Source organism: Heteronotia binoei, chromosome 4 (assembly GCF_032191835.1).
Source record: "Heteronotia binoei isolate CCM8104 ecotype False Entrance Well chromosome 4, APGP_CSIRO_Hbin_v1, whole genome shotgun sequence".
Classification (NCBI taxonomy): Eukaryota; Metazoa; Chordata; class Lepidosauria; order Squamata; family Gekkonidae; genus Heteronotia; species Heteronotia binoei.
In genome coordinates, this window is record NC_083226.1 from 159539339 (window position 1) to 159559779 (window position 20441).

The 20441-nt window shown below is 44.3% G+C and overlaps 2 protein-coding genes across 2 annotated transcripts in view; both read left to right on the forward strand.

Annotated features, from left to right (window-relative positions):
• Positions 1 to 6393, forward strand: part of LMAN1 (lectin, mannose binding 1) — a 33513-nt gene extending 27120 nt beyond the window's left edge. The window contains exons 11-13 of the mRNA XM_060236101.1: positions 33 to 186; positions 1904 to 2025; positions 3816 to 6393. Of these exons, the coding sequence (XP_060092084.1) occupies positions 33 to 186; positions 1904 to 2025; positions 3816 to 3852 (313 nt within the window). The 3' untranslated portion in view covers positions 3853 to 6393. The remainder of the gene's footprint in view (positions 1 to 32; positions 187 to 1903; positions 2026 to 3815) is intronic.
• Positions 6394 to 14195: 7802 nt separating this feature from the next.
• The window catches only part of CPLX4 (complexin 4), a 33760-nt gene continuing 27514 nt past the window's right edge, over positions 14196 to 20441 (forward strand). The window contains exon 1 of the mRNA XM_060236453.1: positions 14196 to 14717. Within this exon, the coding sequence (XP_060092436.1) occupies positions 14551 to 14717 (167 nt within the window). The 5' untranslated portion in view covers positions 14196 to 14550. The remainder of the gene's footprint in view (positions 14718 to 20441) is intronic.

Here is a 20441-nt window from a genome sequence, read left to right on the forward strand (position 1 = left end):
GTGACTGAAAAGTTTGTTTTGTCTCTTTCCAGGAACTCCATGGGAGAGACACTGAGGCTAGTCAGCGGCATTCAGCACCCTGGCTCTGCTGGCGCGATCTACGAAACAACCCAACACTTCAACGACATCAAGGAGCATCTCCATGTTGTGAAGAGGGACATTGAGCATCTCGTCCAGAGAAACATGGTACCGGGATATTTGTGAACGTAGCGTGGCTCAGTCTCACGGATCTGCATGCTGCCACTAAAAGCCAAAGCAGACGCGATGGGATCATCGGTCACATCCACCGTCTGTGGTGGAAAGGGCTGTCAAGTCACATCTCGACTTACGCCAGTCCCATAGGGTGGACAAGGCAAGAGGTGTTCGGGGGTGGTTTGCCCTTGCCTGCCTCTGCAGGTTTCCCACGCAAATACAAACCAGGGCTGCTTAGCTTCTGAGATCTGACGAGATCAGGCTAGCCTGGGCCATCCAGGTCATGAGCGTGCCTCCATTTCCACCCGTTAATCGGGGTAGAGGGATGTTGCTGGTCTTGTGAATGGAGGGCACAGACAGTGTCATCGTCACACCTCAGCGCCTCACCTTGCCTTGGTTCATTGTTCCGAGCACTGCCTTCCTCTCCTGGCTCCCCTTTTGGAAATGAGCTAAGTGCTTGGGGCAAAAGACTTAAGAGAAGCGTGTGCTTGTTCAGCATCCTTCTTCTGTGCTCTGCTCTTACTGTCATAATAAGATGCACACATCTAGCATTGTACTCATAGACCGTGGGCTTTGCAAGCAGGGGGTCCCAGGTTCAGTCCCCAGCATCTCCAATTAAAAGGACCAGGCGGGTCATCATTTGAGCACACATGTCTGACCCCTTCTACATCTGCGCTCCCAGGACTTTGAAAGTGCAGACGTCGTCTGGATTTACAGATAAGACAAGTCCTGTAGGCCCACTTCTGTCTGAGGCCCCTGAAAGCATTTGCAGCAGAGCTATAGGATTTGTCTGTGAATTAGAAAGGAGGAGAAGGTTGTGGATGCAAAACACTGTTGGGGTTTTGCCTTAGGAGGCAGTTCTGCAGACAACAGAGCAGTCTGACAATGGTGCCAGTTACGTGAGGGGTGGGGGACTCTGCTTTGTTGGAGGCCTTCAAGCAGTGACTGGGCAGCGTTGGCTTTAGATTTCCTTCACAGGGGGTTGGACTAGGTGGCTCGTCAGCTCTCTTCCAACTCTGTAAGTCTTGATTCAGCCTCAAACCCTTGCCTTTCTAGTCTAAAACTAGTTTCAAGTGGGTGGCCGTGTTGGTCTGAAGCACTAGAGCAAAAGTTTGAGTCCAGTGGTATCTAGGTATCAAACTTGGTCATGTAGGTGCCACTACTCAAACTTTGTTCAAGGCTGAAACTGTTATTCCAGGCACGGCTAAATACTCAGTATCATGGTCCCTGTCTGCTGCACCTAACCTTGCTGAAGTCTTTGATGTGTCAGTGGGAAGATGCAATTGTAATTGTATTTCATTGGTTTTAAATTGTAATTATAAATGTCCGAACTGACTATTAGCCGCCCTGAGTCCGCTTGCGGAGAGGGTGGGATAGAAATTTAAAGTAATAAAGTAATAAGAATTAACGTGGTTCTGGTGGTATCCCAGACATCTTACCAAATGACTTCAAGGCACCCGAGAGTTCTGGCTCAAGTAATTTCAGTGTCTGATTCAGAAAATGCCAGCAGCCACCCATGCAAAAAAAGACCAGAATTATTGAACACTGAAGCACTGCTTTACGAGTTCGTGTGTGTGTGTGAGAGAGAGAGAGAGAGAGGTGGGGGGGGGGAGGTAGAGAGAGAGATGCTGGCAAGTCACAGCTGATTTATGGCAGCCCTGTAGTGTGTACTGAGTATATCTACTTGCTGAGGATCCCTCTTGCTTTCCAGCCATCAAATGAAAAGCCCAAGTGTCCAGAGCTGCCTCCATTTCCATCGTGTTTATCGACAACACACTTCTTTATATTCGTAGCAGTCCAGACGGTGCTGTTTGTTGGCTACATCATGTACAGGTGAGTCACTGCTGGAACGTGGCTCGGAGTGAACCGTTTGTAATAACGTGCCTTCTGTAGAATTGACTAGTTCTGCTTATGAAGTGGACCTTCTGTGGACCCCAGTTGCTGCAGAGGGGCCTAACGGGCCTCCTTGGTCTCTGAACCAATTGATAAAACGATGATCCGGTCAAGAAACGAGAGGGGGTTTTTTTGTCTTGTCAGGGCCAGGGTATCCATGGCCCTGTGCTCAATCTCGCAACCCATTTTCCTTCTTGAAACTTGTTTCTCCACTGCAAACCCATGGACCAGTCCTGCTTTTTTATCTCTCCGATCCAAAGAAAGCAGCTGGTGCATATGCACGGTGGTGAGGATTTACATTACTTATAGCCCGCCTTTTCTCACAAGAACTCAAGGTGGATTGCTTATATCGCAGTCAAGAAAATGGGATGTTCAGTAACAAATGCATCAGGTTATTAGGAATCTGGAACCACCAGAAAGTACTGAAGTACAGCATAAGTATGAACACTTAAGCAGTGCAAAAATGACATAATAGGTTCCTATTTACGATAAGCTATATGCAGCACTATAGACCAGTCTTGATCATTTATCCAAGCGAGTTTGTGAACCATTTGCTGTAGCGCGACCTTATTACCTGTGCAGAAAAACCCCTCTCAAATAGTTCAGTGTTGCCTAGTTTGCAGAAATTCAGGCGAGCGGGAGCTTTCCTGGGCTGTTCCACAAGGCGGGAGCCCAACAGGGAAAGCACACGTACAGGCAGTTGTTGGGTTTGCCCATTTGCAGGTTGGTGCCCCCACAAGTGGGGAAGCAGCAAAATGGAAGATGAAGCACTTGCCTTCAGAAAGGTATTTTGTAACTGAGGCACTGTGCTACTGTTTGCAGCTGCCGTGTAGTATGTGATCCAGCCCGTAACAGCTTATCAGCCTAGGCCCTAAAAATAATTGGCAGCTCTGGTGATTCTTGTTCCCATGTGCGATTGTTGAAAAAGATGGTCTATCACTTTCCTTGTCTTTGTCCACAGCTTGGCATCACATCCTAGAAGTCCACATACGTGGTTTAAAGCAGTGGCTCCCTACCTTTTATGCACCAGGGACTGGTTTCGCGGAGGACAGTTTTTCCACAGACTGGGGGTGGGGTGGCGCTGGGGGTTTTGCTGCCACAGGCTGACCCCCTGCCCCAATGGGGAGGGGAGACTGGGGCTGTTTCTGCTGCCTCCCGCTAGGTGGCAGAAGGCCAATCTGCCTCCCCCTCCCATTTAATGACCCCCACTGATTAGCTGATCAGTGGGGGTCTATAAATGAGGGGTAGGCTATGGTCGCAGCAGTGCTGTCCTTTCTGCAGGCCCGGAGCCCAGGTGGATGAAAGGCGCGTGGTCTACCTGAGGAGGCGGCCTTGGAGTGAGGCCACACCGCCTCTTTCATCCGCTGACAGAAGGGACAGTGGGGCTGCTCTGCTTCACTCCGCAGCCTGCTTGCTGGCAGGCCATGGACTGGTACAGGTCCACGGCTGGTTGTTGGGGACCACTGGTTTAAAGAGTTAATGCAGTAATGATTTTTTAAAAATAGTATAATTTGTCTGTGAGGTTTAGTCTAAGCAAAACTTGATAGGTAGATCGTAATGCTGGAGTTAGCACTACTCGGAGTCGGCGCTTTTCAGTTTAGTAGGTTCCAGATGAAGCCCCTGGTTCATGTTTGCTCTTGACCTGGAAGGTATCCTGCTTCCTTCGGACAGGTGAGACTGATTTCCTTTCCATCAGAATTGACGGGTCTCTTTTTTTTTTGTGGTTTCAGGAGTCAGCAAGAAGCAGCAGCAAAGAAGTTCTTTTGATGGCCAGTCAGACGGGCAGAGCAGTTCACGAGTTTGCGAATGAGGGAAACGTTTAGTGTTTAAAAAATGCTTCAATATGGTAAATTATTGAGTTTTTTTGGCTGAATGCACTGAATTCCGGATTTAAAATAATTGTGAAATTGACTGACTGAAACAAGACTGTGGCAGGGTCTGCCCTTCTTTAGATGCTGGAAGATGTTCTTTAACTTGCTGTCAAGAAGTTTTCCGGGTTGGAGAACAAAGACAGAAAGGTCCTTGATTTATTTTATCATTTTGGTCTGTGAGAGATCTTGTCACAGAATATTATATATCAGATTTTTTTTGGGGGGGGGGGAGGAGGGGAAGACTGCCAAACTGCATTCCTCCCCTCCTGTTTTATTTTATGAAAAGAGGATTGTAAAAAAAAAAAAAGCCTGACCTCAAAACGACTGACCAGCAAAGGCATTTAAGGAGGACATCTCTGGAACAATAACAACAACAAAACAATTATGGACCAATGTTTTGGGGATTTTTTTTTTCTTTTGTGGATGCAGCAGGAGAGAGAAACAAGTTCAGCAGAAGCGTTGTGCCCCTTTCTGAGCATGTTTTGATATACTACTTTGTACACTGAGTAGACTTTTGTAAAAGCGTTCTTTAATCTCTCTTCAGCGAAGAGATCTTAATGTGCATGACTTTAACATTCATCCAGCTTGATAGCATACGATCTAGCGGCGGTACTAAGTCACTGGGCATTGTCGTAAACCATACAGAGGGCGCCCCGAGCCCTTCAGAGTGGCAGACCTGTCCTCGACACGTGGCATGTGTCTGGCCAGGAGCATAACTTGCGTTACCTTGACGGCATTCCTGCAGACAGTATCATCATTTGCCCCCCCCCAGCTCCTACTGAGTGGTTTTATGTATAATCCGTTCATGTGTTGGGCGTGTACCTCCACTTGGAGTCATACTATTGTGTAAGTGTTTTGTTGCACGGGGAGGGAGGATGAAATGGATTCCTTAGCTCAGAACATGAAACTGATCTGCTGTGGTTTGTCATCTCCAACTTGCTTTTCCACTGGTGTCTTCAAGGCCCCATTTTTAAACGCTCACCCAATTGTAACTGACTTGAGGATGCTACTTGCCTTTGATCCCAGACAGCTGAAAAACTAACCGTTTGGAGGATCTCAGAAGGCGACCGCAGTCGGACCCCATTCAGTATTATGTACCTTGTGAATGCTCTTCCCCCCCCCCCGACAATTTGAAGAACAGATCTATGCAATGCTTATTCGTTTCTCCCAATGGAATTGTGCGCCTCTCCTTCCAGATGGTATCCGTCGCGTTACGTGCTGGATTGTACGTGATAAAACTTTCTCAGTGGTGTCGAGTCTGTATTTACAGCTCTGCTAAAAGAAGTGGCTGCTTCAAACTGACCCCTTGTCTAAAAAAAAAAAAAAAGAATGAAGTCACAAGTCAGAGCAAGTGAACCGCAACATCCTGCAAATCGACCAGAACAGCGCAATAGTATTGTGCTGCAGCTCACTTAAAAGTTCACACCAGCAAGTATTCTTACAGGTGCCTTGGACTCTAAAGCAGATACTAAAAATTAGTGTTGTCAAATAAAAAAGTTTTTTTTTCTTCTTTAAGGGATTGTCTGCGTTCTGAGCTTTTCACCCTTGGCTATCTACCACCGGTGCCAAAGAGAAGCCCACTTCTGTAATATAAGGATAATTTTCAATGCATTTTTTTTCCTGCTGAAAGGTTGCTTTGGGGTGTGGGGGGGGGGGTATGTTTCCTGTGGGATATACTTGAGCAGGTGGGAGAATGAAAATCCATTTATAAACATTATATTTGGTTTCTGCATAATGTGACTCTTCCCCAGCTGTGATGCGTTCAATTGGAGAATTAAAATATTGAAGCAACTAGTGGTATTGTATCTTGTGTCTTCAGGAGGGGTAAAGTCAGGATTTTGAAGGCATTCTGCAGGCCGGAAAGATGTGCTGGACATGGGCGCTCTAGAAGCCATGGCCTTTTTAAACGGGAGTGGTCAAAATACGGAACAGACCTGTTCCAAGTATTCCTTCTACGTCACCAGTGAACCTGATTTGGCCAAACCCGTCTCATCTGAAGTCTTCAGAGGGGCTGAAATCCAGGGCATGTTCCTGGGTAGAGTCAGGCATACTTGTGTGGATTCTGGCATGTCTTTTCGTACTCCAAAAGGCTATTTGCTAATTGGTTCCTGTCCTGTCTCTTTCTCAGCTTGCAGGACGTGTTCACAAGTTACAATCTATTACAAGGCGGCTTGCATCACTGTTGCATTGATCACCACTGCACATGTTAATACTAACGGGGAAAACTTAAAACAGACGAGTGCTGAATGACTTAGCTGTATGGTGTTTGCAAGCCCTTTCTGCCTCTTGTCATTTTGTAGAAACACAATTGAAAGAGAATTTAGTTGTACCATTGACTTGTAATGCTTTTTTTTAAAAAAAAAACTGTCCTGTTGTCTCAGTTCCAAACAGTTCGCAAGATCTTAATCTTATTTGAATAAATGCACATATTTTAGTACGCTGTGTTGAAATTTGTAAGTCAGCAAAGATACGCTGATGGGGCAAGATAGCAAAAGACTCTAGCACTCTTTATGTGTTGTACGGGGTTATGTGTCAAGTTATGGATAGAAACTAGTATTCCAGCCTTTATTATTCTGTTGTTTCCCTCAGTATTATTTTGCTTCTACAAAACTGCCTTAATGCTGGACCATAGGTCTAGCTAGCCCAGGGGTGGCCAAACTTGCTTAATATAAGAGCCACACAGAATAAACATAAGATTTTTGAGAGCTGGAATGAAGGAAGGAAAATAGATGGGAGGAAGGAGAGAGAGGTGGAAAGAAAGCAGGAGGAAGGAGAGAGAGGTAGAAAGAAAGCAACTTTATCTTTAAATGCAGTCTCCAAGCCAGCCAATGGGGCGTTGGGAGCTTGGAGAGCCACACAGTATGTGTGAAAAAGCCACGTGGTTCCTGAGCCACAGTTTGGCCACTCCTGGTCTAGATTTATATAGAGAGGCTGGACATGGGATCTGAGATCTGCAGGTACATTATGTGCTCTGCCACTTGGCCATTCCCCTGCACCGAACTTAATATGCGATTACTGCTGCATCCCCTATAGCAGGATTTCCTGCGCTTCCCCACTCCCACATTTTTGACCATCAAAGGATGCTTCCTCATTGATTTGTAAGCAAATGAACCCTTGTGAGTCCACTGTAGAATCCTTGGTAGAATTTTGACGTATGGGTGGACACACATTCTGTTCAGTTGTAGTGGTTAAGTGCCAGTTTTGGTGTAGTGGTTAAGTGCGTGGACTGTAATTTGGGAGAACCAGGTTTCATACCCCATTCCTCCACATGCACCTGCTGGTATGACCTTGGGTCAGTCATAACTCTGTCAGCTGTTCATCTTGAGCAGTTTGTTAGAGATCTCTCAGCTCTACCTACCTCACAGGGTGTCTGTTGTGAGAAGGGGAAGGAGATTGTAAGCCACTCTGAGTGAAGGACAGGGTATCACTCCAGTCTCTTCTTCATAATGAAAATGGGCCGTGCCAGTGGGACCTTGAAGTTGCTTCAGAGAACAGGCATTAATGTATGGAAATGACATGGTGTCTCACAGCCTGTTTTTCAAGAGCTGAATGAAGTAAGGCAATCCTGGAGAAAGTAACCTAGCAGCTAATTGAACTGTTAGAGGCATCTTCCACCCAGACAAACTAAGATATTCCCACCAAAGAAGATCCTCTCCATATGCAGTTCTATACACAGCATTCCACTGCCTACCAACAACTGATTCTAATTGTTTTCTTGATTCTCTAAGTTACAGGTTCTCTGCTCTGATGCTATATCCGATCACCTAAGAGCACGTATTTTGCTTCACACAGTCTGAAGGTAGACACCCCTTCTCCCTCCAGGAAGTGCACTTGAAAGGAAAAGCAATAATTTACTTATATGCTTCAGTCAGTAGATACAAGGAGAGGGTAGAGATAAATGTCTCCTAACCCTAAAATGGAAGGGCTGCACCTGCTGAAATCTACAATGAGGATGAATACAAGTGAGACATGAATGAAAAGCTGATTTCATGTAAAACCAGCTGCACCCTTTCCTCAGTGCGTTCCTGCTACCTCCCTAGGTGCTAATGGAGGGGAAAGGCAGATACCTATTGACATGCTAAGAAAGCAATGCTTGGAGTGTCTCTGTCTGAAACAAAAACCAGATCATGGGACAAATGGAATGAAATCTGCTATATTTTCTTGAAGGGTGTTCGTGTATAAAAGGAAAGTGCTGAAATGAACAGCCCAGTGAGAGAAGGTCAAGGATACAGCAGGGTTTAGCTTTTCCTCGCCCAGGCTTTTTGCTTTGCAAATGAGGATTTTAATTGCTTGCAAGTGAGCAATAAGGTTCCATTGCTCGAGGATTTGAGATTTTTGTCCTAATATGTTTGTAGAGCAGGGGTGGCCAAACTGAACTCAGGAGCCACATGTGGCTCTTTCACACAAGTTGTGTGGCTTTTAAAGCCCCCAATGCTCATCAGCCAGCTTGGAGAAGGCATTTGTCTCTAAATCACTTCTCCAAGCCAGCCATGGGCTTGGGGAATAAATTTAAATTTGCTTTCTTTTCACCTCTCTCCCTCCCCCATCTATTTGCCTTCCTTCCTTCCAGCTCTCAAACATCTGGCATCTATTCTTTGTGGCGCTTACATTAAGCAAGTTTGGCCACCCCTGTTGTAGAGGGAACTTGGAAGGTGCAAATGTGTGTTTCTCATGGAAAGTGAAAATCAAAGAGTCTAAATAGATGTTAATAATCATAAAAAGAAAACTTATACAAAGAAATCTTATTTTTGTGAATTCCTAACAAAAAGCAGGGGAAGGTTACTGTTGGGTAAATGGTCTTTCTAAAAAGGTTACCTTTTTTACTGACCTTCTTGAAGAACCCTGATATTATCCAAGAGCTTTTATAATCCCATTTTTTCTCCCTAAAATGAAACCAAAAGAGGTAAACATCTAAGGATTCCCCACAGTACCATTGGAAAACCAGTGTGTTGCATTTTTAGACTCTCTCACAACCATATCAGCTCATCACCATTGTGGAAATCTACCCTCTGTAATTCAGCCATCTACCCCTTTATTAGATGCCCAAGTAAATCTATTATATGTGTTAGGCCATTTTTTAAAAAGAAAATAGCAATATAGATTTTAGCCAGTTTTGCTTCCTTTTCTGTGAAGTACCGGTATATATATTTTTTCCAGGTACAAGCATGTTTAGTCTAAAATGCCATCCTGTTTTCTAAAGGAGAGTCTCTGGCTACTGATTAACCAGTGATAATCTTGGATTACTGAACATCCTGTACTTTTTTTTTAATAGGGTGTGCTTTAATTAGAAAGGTAAAGTGGATTAAGGGATTAGCGAAGACTGACTCCTCCCAGATGTCCGAAGAAAATGGTGGCTATGTTGAAAGGCCCATTCACATGAGAATAATCTCGAAAGTTGTTAAATCTATACCTGATAATGGTCCATACATCTTTTTGTTATCCAAAAACGGATTTGTTCCAATGCTGTTCCCCTGCCCCAAGAAGATTCCAAGTTATGGTGCAAATGCTTAGAAAGCACTGTTAGTAAGGTACTGAATCCTAGTCAAATCATATATGTGTGCATCTCTTTAAAGGAGAGATTAAAAGTCTGCAATGTGCACAGTTCCAACAAAATTGACTCTGTCTTCCACCTCACATGGTGTCTGTTGTGGGGGAGGAAGGTAAAGGAGATTGTGAGCCGCTCTGAGACTCTCCAGAGTGGAGGGCGGGATATAAATCCAATATCATCTTCAAAGAGGTCATGGGACCCATCTTGTGTGTTGATTCATGTTGAAATTAACCTGAGTGGGTTGGGCAAGAATTGGCCTTTGGTTATCCATAACTTGATCATATTGGATTATATTTCTGGACTGGGACCAGGGGTGGAATTCTAGCTGGAGCTTCTTTCCATATTAGGCCACACACCCTTGATGTAGCCAATCCTCTAAGAGCTTACAAAAAAGAGCCTTGTAAGCTCTTGGAGGATTGGCTACATCAGGGGTGTGTGGCCTAATATGCAAAGGAGCTCCTGCTGGTATTCCACCCCTGACTGGGACCAATGGCATTCACTTACCTGCAATTATTACAAATGCATGGGGAACTGATGCATTTCTTAGTTCTTCAAAACCTTTAGTGGAATCACACAGTAACAGATTTTGAAATCCATTCATCCAGATCCCCTATTCTATCATAGAATCCTATATATGAAGCTGCCTTATACTTCCCTTGCTGTGCTGTTCTATGGTCTTCAAGACAATGAACTTGAAAGGGACAGCATTACATAGAATAACACCAGGACTTTTTTTGTAGCAGGAATCCCTTTGCATATTAGGCCACACACCCTGATGTAGCAAATCCTTCAACAGCTGAAAGGGCTCTTAGTGCAGGGCCTACTGTAATGGCTACAGGAGGAATGGCTACATCAAGGGGGTGTGGCCTAATATTCAAAGGAGTTCCTTGGATAACACTGTTGGCCTCTCAAGGACAGGGTTGTCTACTCTGATTGGGAGCAGCTGTCCAGTGTCTCAGGCAGAGGTCCTTCACCTTGCTTACTACTAGATCCTTTTAGCTGGAGATGTTTTGGATAGAACCTGGGGCCTTTGACATACAAGCAGCTCCGCTCCCACTGAGCAATGCCCCTATCACACCTTTTCTTTTAAACAGGGCCCAGTCTTTCTCTGCAAGTGTTCAGAAAGAAGTCTGAAAATAATCTTAAGCAACCATCCAGTTGCTTTCCCTGCCTCATGGATCCAGACCACCCAAACAAATCCAGCCAAACGTTTCTCCTTTTCAGATAACCTGTTTCAATGCTAATTCTTTTACTTCTAGAATCTTTAGTGGCCAATCAAAACATTGGAATCATTTATTTCTTGTTGTTTTCACAATGCACATGGATAGCAACAACTGGTATACCCAGGGGTCTCACCTGAGGTTTGTGCCACCCATTCAGAATGGCTGCGTACTTGATGCCAATGGCCCAGGCAGTCCAGTAACAGACATACCCTTTTGCTGCCCATAAAAATTTTGTCATCTGGCATATTTTGTTTAACTGGCACACCACCACCCCTCATTCCTGATGAATGCTGGTCGACAAAGCTTTCACTACATATTCTAGTAAAGTACTAGTACGTGGGTGGCCAAACTGTGACTCGGGAGCCACATGTGGCTCTTTCATATGTTGTGTGGCTCTGAAGAAGGCATTTGTCTCTTTAAATCATTTCTCCAATCCAGCCGGCGAAGGCATTTAATACTAAAGTTGCTTTCTTTCCATCTCCCCTCCCCATCTATTTCCTTCCCTCCTTCCTTCCTTCCTTGCGGCTCTCAAACATCTGATGTTCATGTCTTGTGGCTCTCAAACATCTGACATTTATTCTGTGTTGCTCTTATGTTAAGCAAGTTTGGCCGCCCTTGTACTAGTAATTGTCTGAGATGCGTAACTAATCTTTTTCATATGGCTTCACAAAGCGTTCAACCTTTTGGAAGACTTCATGTGGCATCCCTAGACAATAGCAACACCATTGACTTACATTCACTGCGCTACTAGTATGGCAAACTGCCCTTGGTAATAGTTTTTGTTTTGTTGTTGTTCATCCTGTTTATGTATTGCTTGGTATCCTGCCTATCGCCTTGACCTGGGTAGCTCAGGCTTGCTTGATCTCATCAGATCTTGGAAGTTAACCAGGGTTACCCCTGGTTAGTACTTGGATGGGAGATCACCAAGGAAGTCCAGGGTTGTGTCACAGAGGCAGGCAATGGCAAACCTCCTATGAAGGAACATAAGAACATAAGAGAAGCCATGTTGGATCAGGCCAATTGCCCATCCAGTCCAATACTCTGTGTCAAAAAAAAACAAGCAGGTGCCATCAGGAGGTTCACCAGTGGGGCCAGGACACTAGAAACCCTCCCACTGTTGCCCCCCCCCCGCACCAAGAAAACAGAGCATCACTGTCCCAGACAGAGAGTCCCATCAATAAAGGTAAAAGTAGTCCCCTGTGCAAGCACCAGTCGTTTCCGACTCTACATTGTGGCTAATAGTCACTGATGGACCTCTGCTCCAATCTCCTCTTGAAGCTGTCTATGCTTGTAGCTGCCACCACCTCCTGTGGCAGTGAATTCCATGTGTTAATCGCCTTTTGGGTGAAGAAATACTTCCTTTTATCTGTTCTAACCCGACTGCTCAGCAATTTCACTGAATGTCCACGAGTTCTTGTATTGTGAGAAAGCGAGAAAAGTACTTCTTTCTCTACCTTCTCTATCCCCTGCATAATCTTGTAAACCTCTATCATGGCACCCCTCAGGCAGCATTTCTCCAAGCTAAAGAGCCCCCGTAGGGTCACCATAAGTCAGCTGTGATTTAATGGGAGGAGGGAGAATCCTACCCATCTTCCTTCATGAAACTCAAGATGGCTTACTTAGGTGGCCCAAGATATCCACTGACCTAGGCACTGACTAGGATGACAGCATATAATAGCAGCTGCAGTCCTAGATACTTTCCTGGGAGTAAGCCCCATTGAATACAATAAGACTGGCTTTTGAGTAGACTTCCTTAGACTTGCTCCCTTAAACTACAGCAGCACCTAAGGTCATGGAATGAACTTCAGACCTCATGCCTCCAAACATATCATTGGTTGCTGACTCATACACTCTAATGCACAAGCATGTGGCTATATATTAAGATATGAAAAGTGCTTGATTTATCTTGTAAGGCCCATCAATATTATCCCCATTCTGCAGATAAGAAACAGAACCCAAGAATGACAAATCCATATGCTTGCAAGAGCTAAGCCAATGGAACAATTTGCTTCCTCAAGTATGATCTGACCCTGTAGACTTCTCTTCCCCTACAATTTTAAAGAAAATATTCCCTGCATTCAGAAAACTGTCACATTCTCCTTATGGCAAAGGCATATTGTTTGTCAGCAGCACTATGAAGCTGGCTTCTATCCAGGAAAGCTGGACCAGAATACAGCATCTTGTGTTTCACAACTGATTTCTAAAACATCTAAATATGCTTAGGGACTCTTGACTGCCATATTTCTACTGAGTGTGCAACTCTGCAAACAAATTTTATTTTGCAGTGAAAGGCAGATAGGATGACACCGAAAACTCCCCCTAGTTACTAACTGCATTATTTGTTCATGCATATATTGGTTTAGATACTATCTCCAAGGAGGAGTTGGACTAGATGGCCTCTATGGTACATTCCAACTCTGTGATTCTACAATCTATAAGGACATTTGTTCGTACAACTATTTGAAACCAATTCCACAATAAGGATGCAAAAAAAAATGCAAGACAGAAAACAATGGGATCTAGAGAGGAGTAGAATTTGTGAACTGCGTCTTGACCTCTTCCTCGTCCTCCTTGCTCCAGCTTCCTGCTCCCGCTAACATTGTGGAAATATACAGCAGGATTCAAGCCATTATTACTTACTATGAAAACTCCTGTCTTGACATTACAACCAGGTATGTATGGAGGGGTATCAGGAAGGTTCATGCGCATCTCTGTATGCTTTGTGGCACAGACACACCTTGTACTTCCTTCAGGATCCCAGTCAATGAGGACCAGAGTACACAATATGGAGGGCTGCTTCTGCCATCCATCTCTTTTCCTCATGGAGCTGAATGGCCAGCCATTCACTTCAGTGGAACAAAGGAATGAGAGCTATAGTACAAAGGGTAAAGCTGTCCCTTGTCCTTCACTGGTGGACCTCCTGATGGCACCTGATGTTGTTGTTGTTTCGGCCACTGTGTGACAGAGTGTTGCACTGAATGGGCCATTGGCCTGATCCAACATGGCTTCTCTTATGTTCTTATGTTACAATTTGGCTACCAACCAGGAACTCTTCCCCTTCCTCAATATAGCTATCCCCTGGAGTTTGTCTCTTGGTCACTGTGCTCAATGATGTGACCATCATTGGGGACAAGATGGTGTTTTGTGTCAAGAGTAGAGCTTTGTTTCAGGACAAGTTCGACCTAATGTTCCGCTAGGCACTCACAAAACTCTTAAAAGTCTGGTCAGAGAAGAACAAAATGAAATCCAGCCCCCAGTGGGATAAAACAACATGAATAAAGGACTGGTTCTCATCTAATAAAAGAATCCCGTGCCCTTCCCGCCCCCATCCCACCACAAATCTCTTTTGATCGCGTCCATCCAACTTGATTTCCTGGGTTCCATTTGGCTCATGTAATCAACGGGGTCCCATCATGTACATCTGAGTAACTCGATCCACTAGAGAAGCATCCTTTAGGTTTGAAGATCTCAAAAATGAAGGGAAATTTTAGCCTTATTGCAACGACAAATGTGATTTTTTAAAAAATGAAAATTGGCTTAAAGTATTAATATAAAAAGTAGGTAGCTGTGTCTAATGATTTTTTTTCTCCGAGTAATCTGAACCATCTGCCTCTGGATACTAAGGAGTTCACTGCCTTAATCCAGATTATGGCTGACAACCTGTTTTTGGCATAGCGGTTTCACTAGTGCTGTACCCTTCAAGATCTGCCTGGGCTATAGAAATTCCATTTGCTGCCTAGATTATTCTTTTATTTAGAGGTTTGTTTTGCTGACGTTCACTTGTTTTCCCCCAAATCTTTGAGGGTTTGAGACACAGAAGAAAATGGCCTTCATAGTGAAAAGTATGTTAAGCAACCAGGTGAAGAATTTGGGACTTGGTGGTGGGAATGAAGAAAAAAAGGAAGAAGCAGCCCCTACGGACCCTGCTACAGCCGCTGGGATGACACGAGAAGAATATGAGGAATACCAAAAGCAGCTAATAGAGGAGAAGTAAGTATGCATTTCCATGTTCTCCTCATGGGGCTAGTTTGTAATGACTTAGTTCACAAAACAGCAACACCAAAGGGAATATGCAGGATCCATCCCTAAACTATATGTTCTCTGGGAGACCCATGGATTTTTCATGGCAGGAATTCCAAAGTCAAAGACTAAAAGATTTATAGAGAGGGAGTGTGGTGTAGTGGTTTGAGGGTCAGACTAGGATCTGGGAGATTCAGGTTTGAATCCCCACTCTGCTACGAAAGCTCGCAGGGTACCTTGGGCCAATCATACACCGTCGGCCTAACCTATTTTAGGGTTATTGTGAGGATAAAATGAAGGCGAGCAGAATTATGTAAGCCACTTTGAGTCCCCATTGGGGTGAGAGGTGCAGTGAAGTAAATAAACAATATCCTATTTCTGTCTCCTTCAGTCAGATTCCTGGTGGGGAGGGGGGAAGCAGATATGGGATGAAATACGTTCTCCAGAAGAATAGCTCCACAAATATTAGTACATTTGATAGTTCACATTATCCTTCCTCCCCCATACCTAACATGTACAGCTTGTCCTATGCAGAGTAATATCCTTCTCAGCCTATTGACTCCAATGGACTTAGAGGAATGTAACTATATCTCAAATTGCACTGTAATCAAACATGTTCTTTTTAAAAAATGTGCATTGGTTGGGCAGTTTCTTTTAATTTTGGTTCAATAACATTGGTTTTATTTATTCTAAAAAATGTAAGTGGTCAACACTGAGGGTTATGCGAGTGTGCCTTGGAAAATCCCAAGAAAGTGTGTTTAAAATATTTGTAAAATCGTTTCGATTAAGGCAAAAATAGTAAGTGCAATCTACTGAAATTAACTCTAAAGGACAGTCCACTGATCAGGGATGAATGCAAATGTCTATATTTGTCCTAACCGTTCTCCTATCCTTAAGACGAACAAAAGAGAAAGGGTCAGCTAAGCACGATGCATGCATGTATATGTGTTAATTGCAGGATATTCATATCAGTTGTATCAGTAATCTGCTTGTAGGATTCTAAGCAAAATAAATGGTTTCAATCGTATAAGCATTAAAGCCGACCACAATTACAACAACGGCAACAACTGAAATTTCAAATCTCCAGTGCATCATTTCACTAATGATCAATTACATAATGGTTGTCTAAATCCCCCACATCTAAGATGATTATGGGTGAAAAGGTTAATTACATATGGAATTTAAGGTGAAGCGGAGCTATATTTAGAAAGCATTTCTGCAATGCAGCTCTCTAAACATATGGAATCTTTCAGTGCAGCGTCTTTTGCAATCTATACTTCTGTGGCTTTTTAAAGTAAGGGATCAAGCGTCTGGAAAACAAGCATACAAAAATGAAACTCCTCCCCCTTGAAAACCCAGAAGCTTCTGTGGAACAAGGAGAACCCATCAGTAATGGTTTTCAGCCAGGTTGCATTAAATGCTCAGTTACATATCTTAGCAAGGCACTCTTTGACAGATCAATATTAAAATTTTATCCGCATGGCAACATATGGGGAAAAGGAGGAGCAGCTATATAAATGGGTGACTTTGTTCATCAAGGGAATGTGATGCATCACCCCCCACCCCCCCGCCAATCTCAGTTTTACAGCTGAACAGCCTGAGGTTCACAGAGATTGGAAGACTTGTCAAAGGTGATACAATGAATCACTGGTTTGGGCCGGATTAAACCCTGGGTGACCCTCTTGTTTTCCTTTTAGCCTGAACTGGGTTATACCAAGTCTCTCTTTCTCTCTCTCTCACTGGTCATTTGCACACCTCTGTGATTGACAGGTTGGCAGCTCCCAAAATGTCAATTACAGAGGTGTGCAAATGACCAGTAAGAGAGACAGCACTGTATAATGCACAATCAAATACTACTAATGTAATTTGCTCATGGAAGTGATGCCATTATACAGCTTTGAGTGAAAGGACCTGTGCTGATCCCATTCACTGGAATTAATTAATTATCAGACCCCAAAAGAATTATGGCACTGGTAGGGAAATGTGTGTGAAAGAGACCCAACCACCCCATCCAAACCTCCAGCATCATTAGAGGATGGTGGAAATGCTCTTATTCACCTTGGCAAGATGCAGGGTGATGAGATTGTATGATGGGATATAGTATTCTGCTGGGGGATTACTGTCTCCAGGGCTTTTTTTGTAGCAGGAACGCCTTTGCCTATTAAGCCACACACCCCTGATGTAGCCAATCCTCCAAGGTTTTACAATAGGCCCTGTGCTAATGGCCCTGTAAGCTCATGGAGGATTGGCTACATCAGGGGTGTGCGGCCTAATATGCAAAGGAGTTCCTGCTACAAAAAAGCCCTGTTTCCAAGAAAGATATTTGATAGCTAGACTTACAAATACTTTGGACTGCTGGTGCAGAATCATATTTTTGAATGCTCTGTCATGTTTTTTAAAAAACCAACCCTCAAATCTCTGTGCCAATAGAAATTCTACATGTCAGGGAAGAAGAAGACTAGATTTATACCCCACCTTTCTCTCTGAATCAGAGACTTAGAGTGGCTTACAATCTTCCATATCTTCTCCCCCCACAACAGACACCCTGTGAGTTGGGTGGGACTGAGAGGGCTCTCACAGCAGCTGCCCTTTCAAGGACAACTCCTGCGAGAGCTATGGCTGACCCAATGACATTCCAGCAGGTGCAAGTGGAGGAGTGGGGAATCAAACCCAGTTCTCCCAGATAACACTTAACCACTACACCAAACTGGCTCTCAAACTGGGAGAAAGGAACTTATTCAGCACTCTCTATGTCGTACTTGTTTTCCACTTGTGGAGAGCTTTTTAATAGACAGGAGGGGGGACCATTCAAAATGTCATTCCTCCCCTGATGTGGTACAGCCCATTCAGCTGTCACAGGACTCTACCACTTCATGCTGCTCCATGGGTAGATCCAGCTGCCTCCATCTCTCTGTGACTTGTATGAAAGTAACAGTTGGAGGAAGAAGTGTTTCAATTCTGGTCTCTCTGTTCCATGTCAGGGCAAATGGCCAGATCCCATTAGTGAGGGATTGGCCTTTTTTTTTTGATGCAGTCTTAGTTGACAGAAAAAAAGAAGAAGAAAAAGAGCCCCATGGAGCAGAGTGGTAAAGCTGCAGTACTGCAGTTGGAGCCCTCTGCTCACAACCTGAGTTCGATCCCTGGTTCAGGTAGCCAGCTCCAGGTTGACTCAGCCTTCCATCCTTCCGAGGTCGGTAAAATGAGTACACAGCTTGCTGCGGGGAAAGCGTAGATGACTGGGGAAGGCAATGGCAAACCACCCCATAAAAAGTCTGCCGTGAAAACATTGTGAAAGCAACGTCACCCCAGAGTTGAAAACGACTGGTGCTCACACAGGGGACTACCCTTACCTTTTTTAGTTGACGGAGGGGCTGTGGCTCAGTGGTAGCACAGCTACTTCGCAGGCAGAAAGTCCCAGGTTCAATCCCCAGCATCTCCAGCCAAAAAGATCAGAGGGGAGGTGATGGGAAAGACCTCTATCTGAGACCCTAGAGCAAGGGTGTTGAACTCCTTTTTTTTATGAGGGCCGAATTTGACATAAATGAGACCTTGTTGGGCCGGGCCATGTGGGTACCTATTTAAGATTAGCAAAGATATAAACTTTATAAAGGACACAGACAAACACAATTAAACGTTTTTTGTTTTTTTTTTAAAAAAAAACCCTTAAAATAAGACCTGTTTAAAACAGTAGCACTCATTGGTCTTAAAGGTACTTTCTTTATATTTCTAACTTGGGATCCAGGGAACTGGACAAAGGAAGCTCTGGCTTTTTCCTTTCTTCCCCAGGAGATCAGAAGGGGGAGGAGCCTCAGCCAACAGAAGGAAGGGAGGTTTGGCTCAGTAACTCTGCTGTGTGATTGAGAGAGCCTGGCAAAGCAAGGTCTCCATCCCTCCCCCTTCCTCTCCAAGGGGGGAGCCTCAGCCAATGGAGGAAATAGATGCTTTGCTCTGTAGTGCCTCTGTGATTGAGCAAGCCCGACAAAGCAAGCTGTGATGCAGAAGGAAGCAAGAGAGAGGGAGAAGGAAGCAGGCAACAGCCAGTTGCTTAGGGGCCTGATAGGAGCCCTCCGGGGGACTGGTTCAGCCCCCGAGCCGCATGTTTGACACCTCTCCCCTAGAGAGCCACTGCCAGTCTGAGTAGACAACACTGACTTTGATGGACCAAGGGTCTGATTACACAGTTTCATGTGTTGACAAAAGACAGGGGATGAAGGAAAGAATGGGGTAGAATGGGTCCTCCCTGCCTGAATGTCCTTTAGTATTCCCTTCATCTTGATCCACAGGTTTTTGGCAGGAAGATATCCCCTGCCATTTACAAATCTGTCTGCACATAACCTGCCACACAGATGGATGGTGCAATGGCTAGATTTGCCCATTACAGAGGGTACATTCACACTACACTAAAGAATCTATTTTGCAACTGGATTTTTGCTGTGTAAGCATAGCAGAAATCCAGTTATACAATGCATTATTTAGTGTAGTGTGAACACACCCAGTCTGGTATCCCTGCCCTTTCTAACTGTCAGATATGAATTGCAGGTTCTTTTCAATTTCTGTATGTGGAGTGCCTAATTTGGACACAAGGCCACATTAGACATGGAGAAGGGGCTTCAGCTTTCCCCCTGAACTGTTTTCCTGACCTGTAACATGATGCACACATGAAGCTGCCTCATACTGAATCAAATCATTGGTCCATCAAAGTCAATATTGTCTCTTTAGACTGGCAGTGGCTGTCCAGGGTCTCAGGCAAAGGTCTCTCCCATCACCTAATGCCTGGTCCTTTTAACCGGAGAAGTCAGGGATTGAACCTGAGCCTTCTGCATGCAACGCAAAGGCTCTTCCACTGACCCTTTCCTAAAACATAGGGTGCTTTCACACATGCTAAATAATGCATTTTCAGTCCACTTCAGCAACCGTTTGCAAGTGGATTTTGCCATTTCACACAATAAAATCCAGTTGAAAAGTGCATTAAAAGTGAATTGAAGTGCATATATAGTGCCCCCCCCCCCAACAGGTCAAATAGCATTCTGCTCAGACAGTTTAAGGTTCTTCAGACAGTTTGAGGTTCAGAAAACCACATAAGGAGGAGGCTGAATTCCCTTTCCACATGAGACGTAGTCCTGACCCAAACTGGGCACTCTTCACACAGAAAAAGTGGAGGCCCCACAAGTCTTGCTATTACACTGGGTGGGGACCCCAGATCCAACTTGGATAGTCAGCCTATAAAAGGGAGACCTAACTGCAAAATTTTGCAAGATGTCAACTTTTGCAAGGTTTACTTTAGCCCATTATAATTTATTATTGCAGAAGCATCCAGGGTTATTCTGGTTTATCCTCACATTGTCCTTTAAAGTTAGCCATGTTTAAGGTCAAGCTAATCGTGACAGTGGAGCCCTATGTATTTTATTCACATGCTTACTCATTTATGGGTTCAGGTGGTATATTTTCAGCAGAAAAGAGAGCACAGAATATAAACCTGACTCTTTGCTTTGTGTTGATGCACTTCACCCTGTTGCTTTAAGTATCTTTTTCCCTGCTTAGTTCACTTCTAGTACTGTAACTGGTTTGGGAGTGAAGCTGGATTTGCGCACAAGCTAAGTAAAGACTCAGATTGAGAGGGTCTTCTACATTTTTAAAAAGCTAAAACTTACAAAATCATTGTTTTTGAGTAGTTGGACCTCTTAGACTTGACAT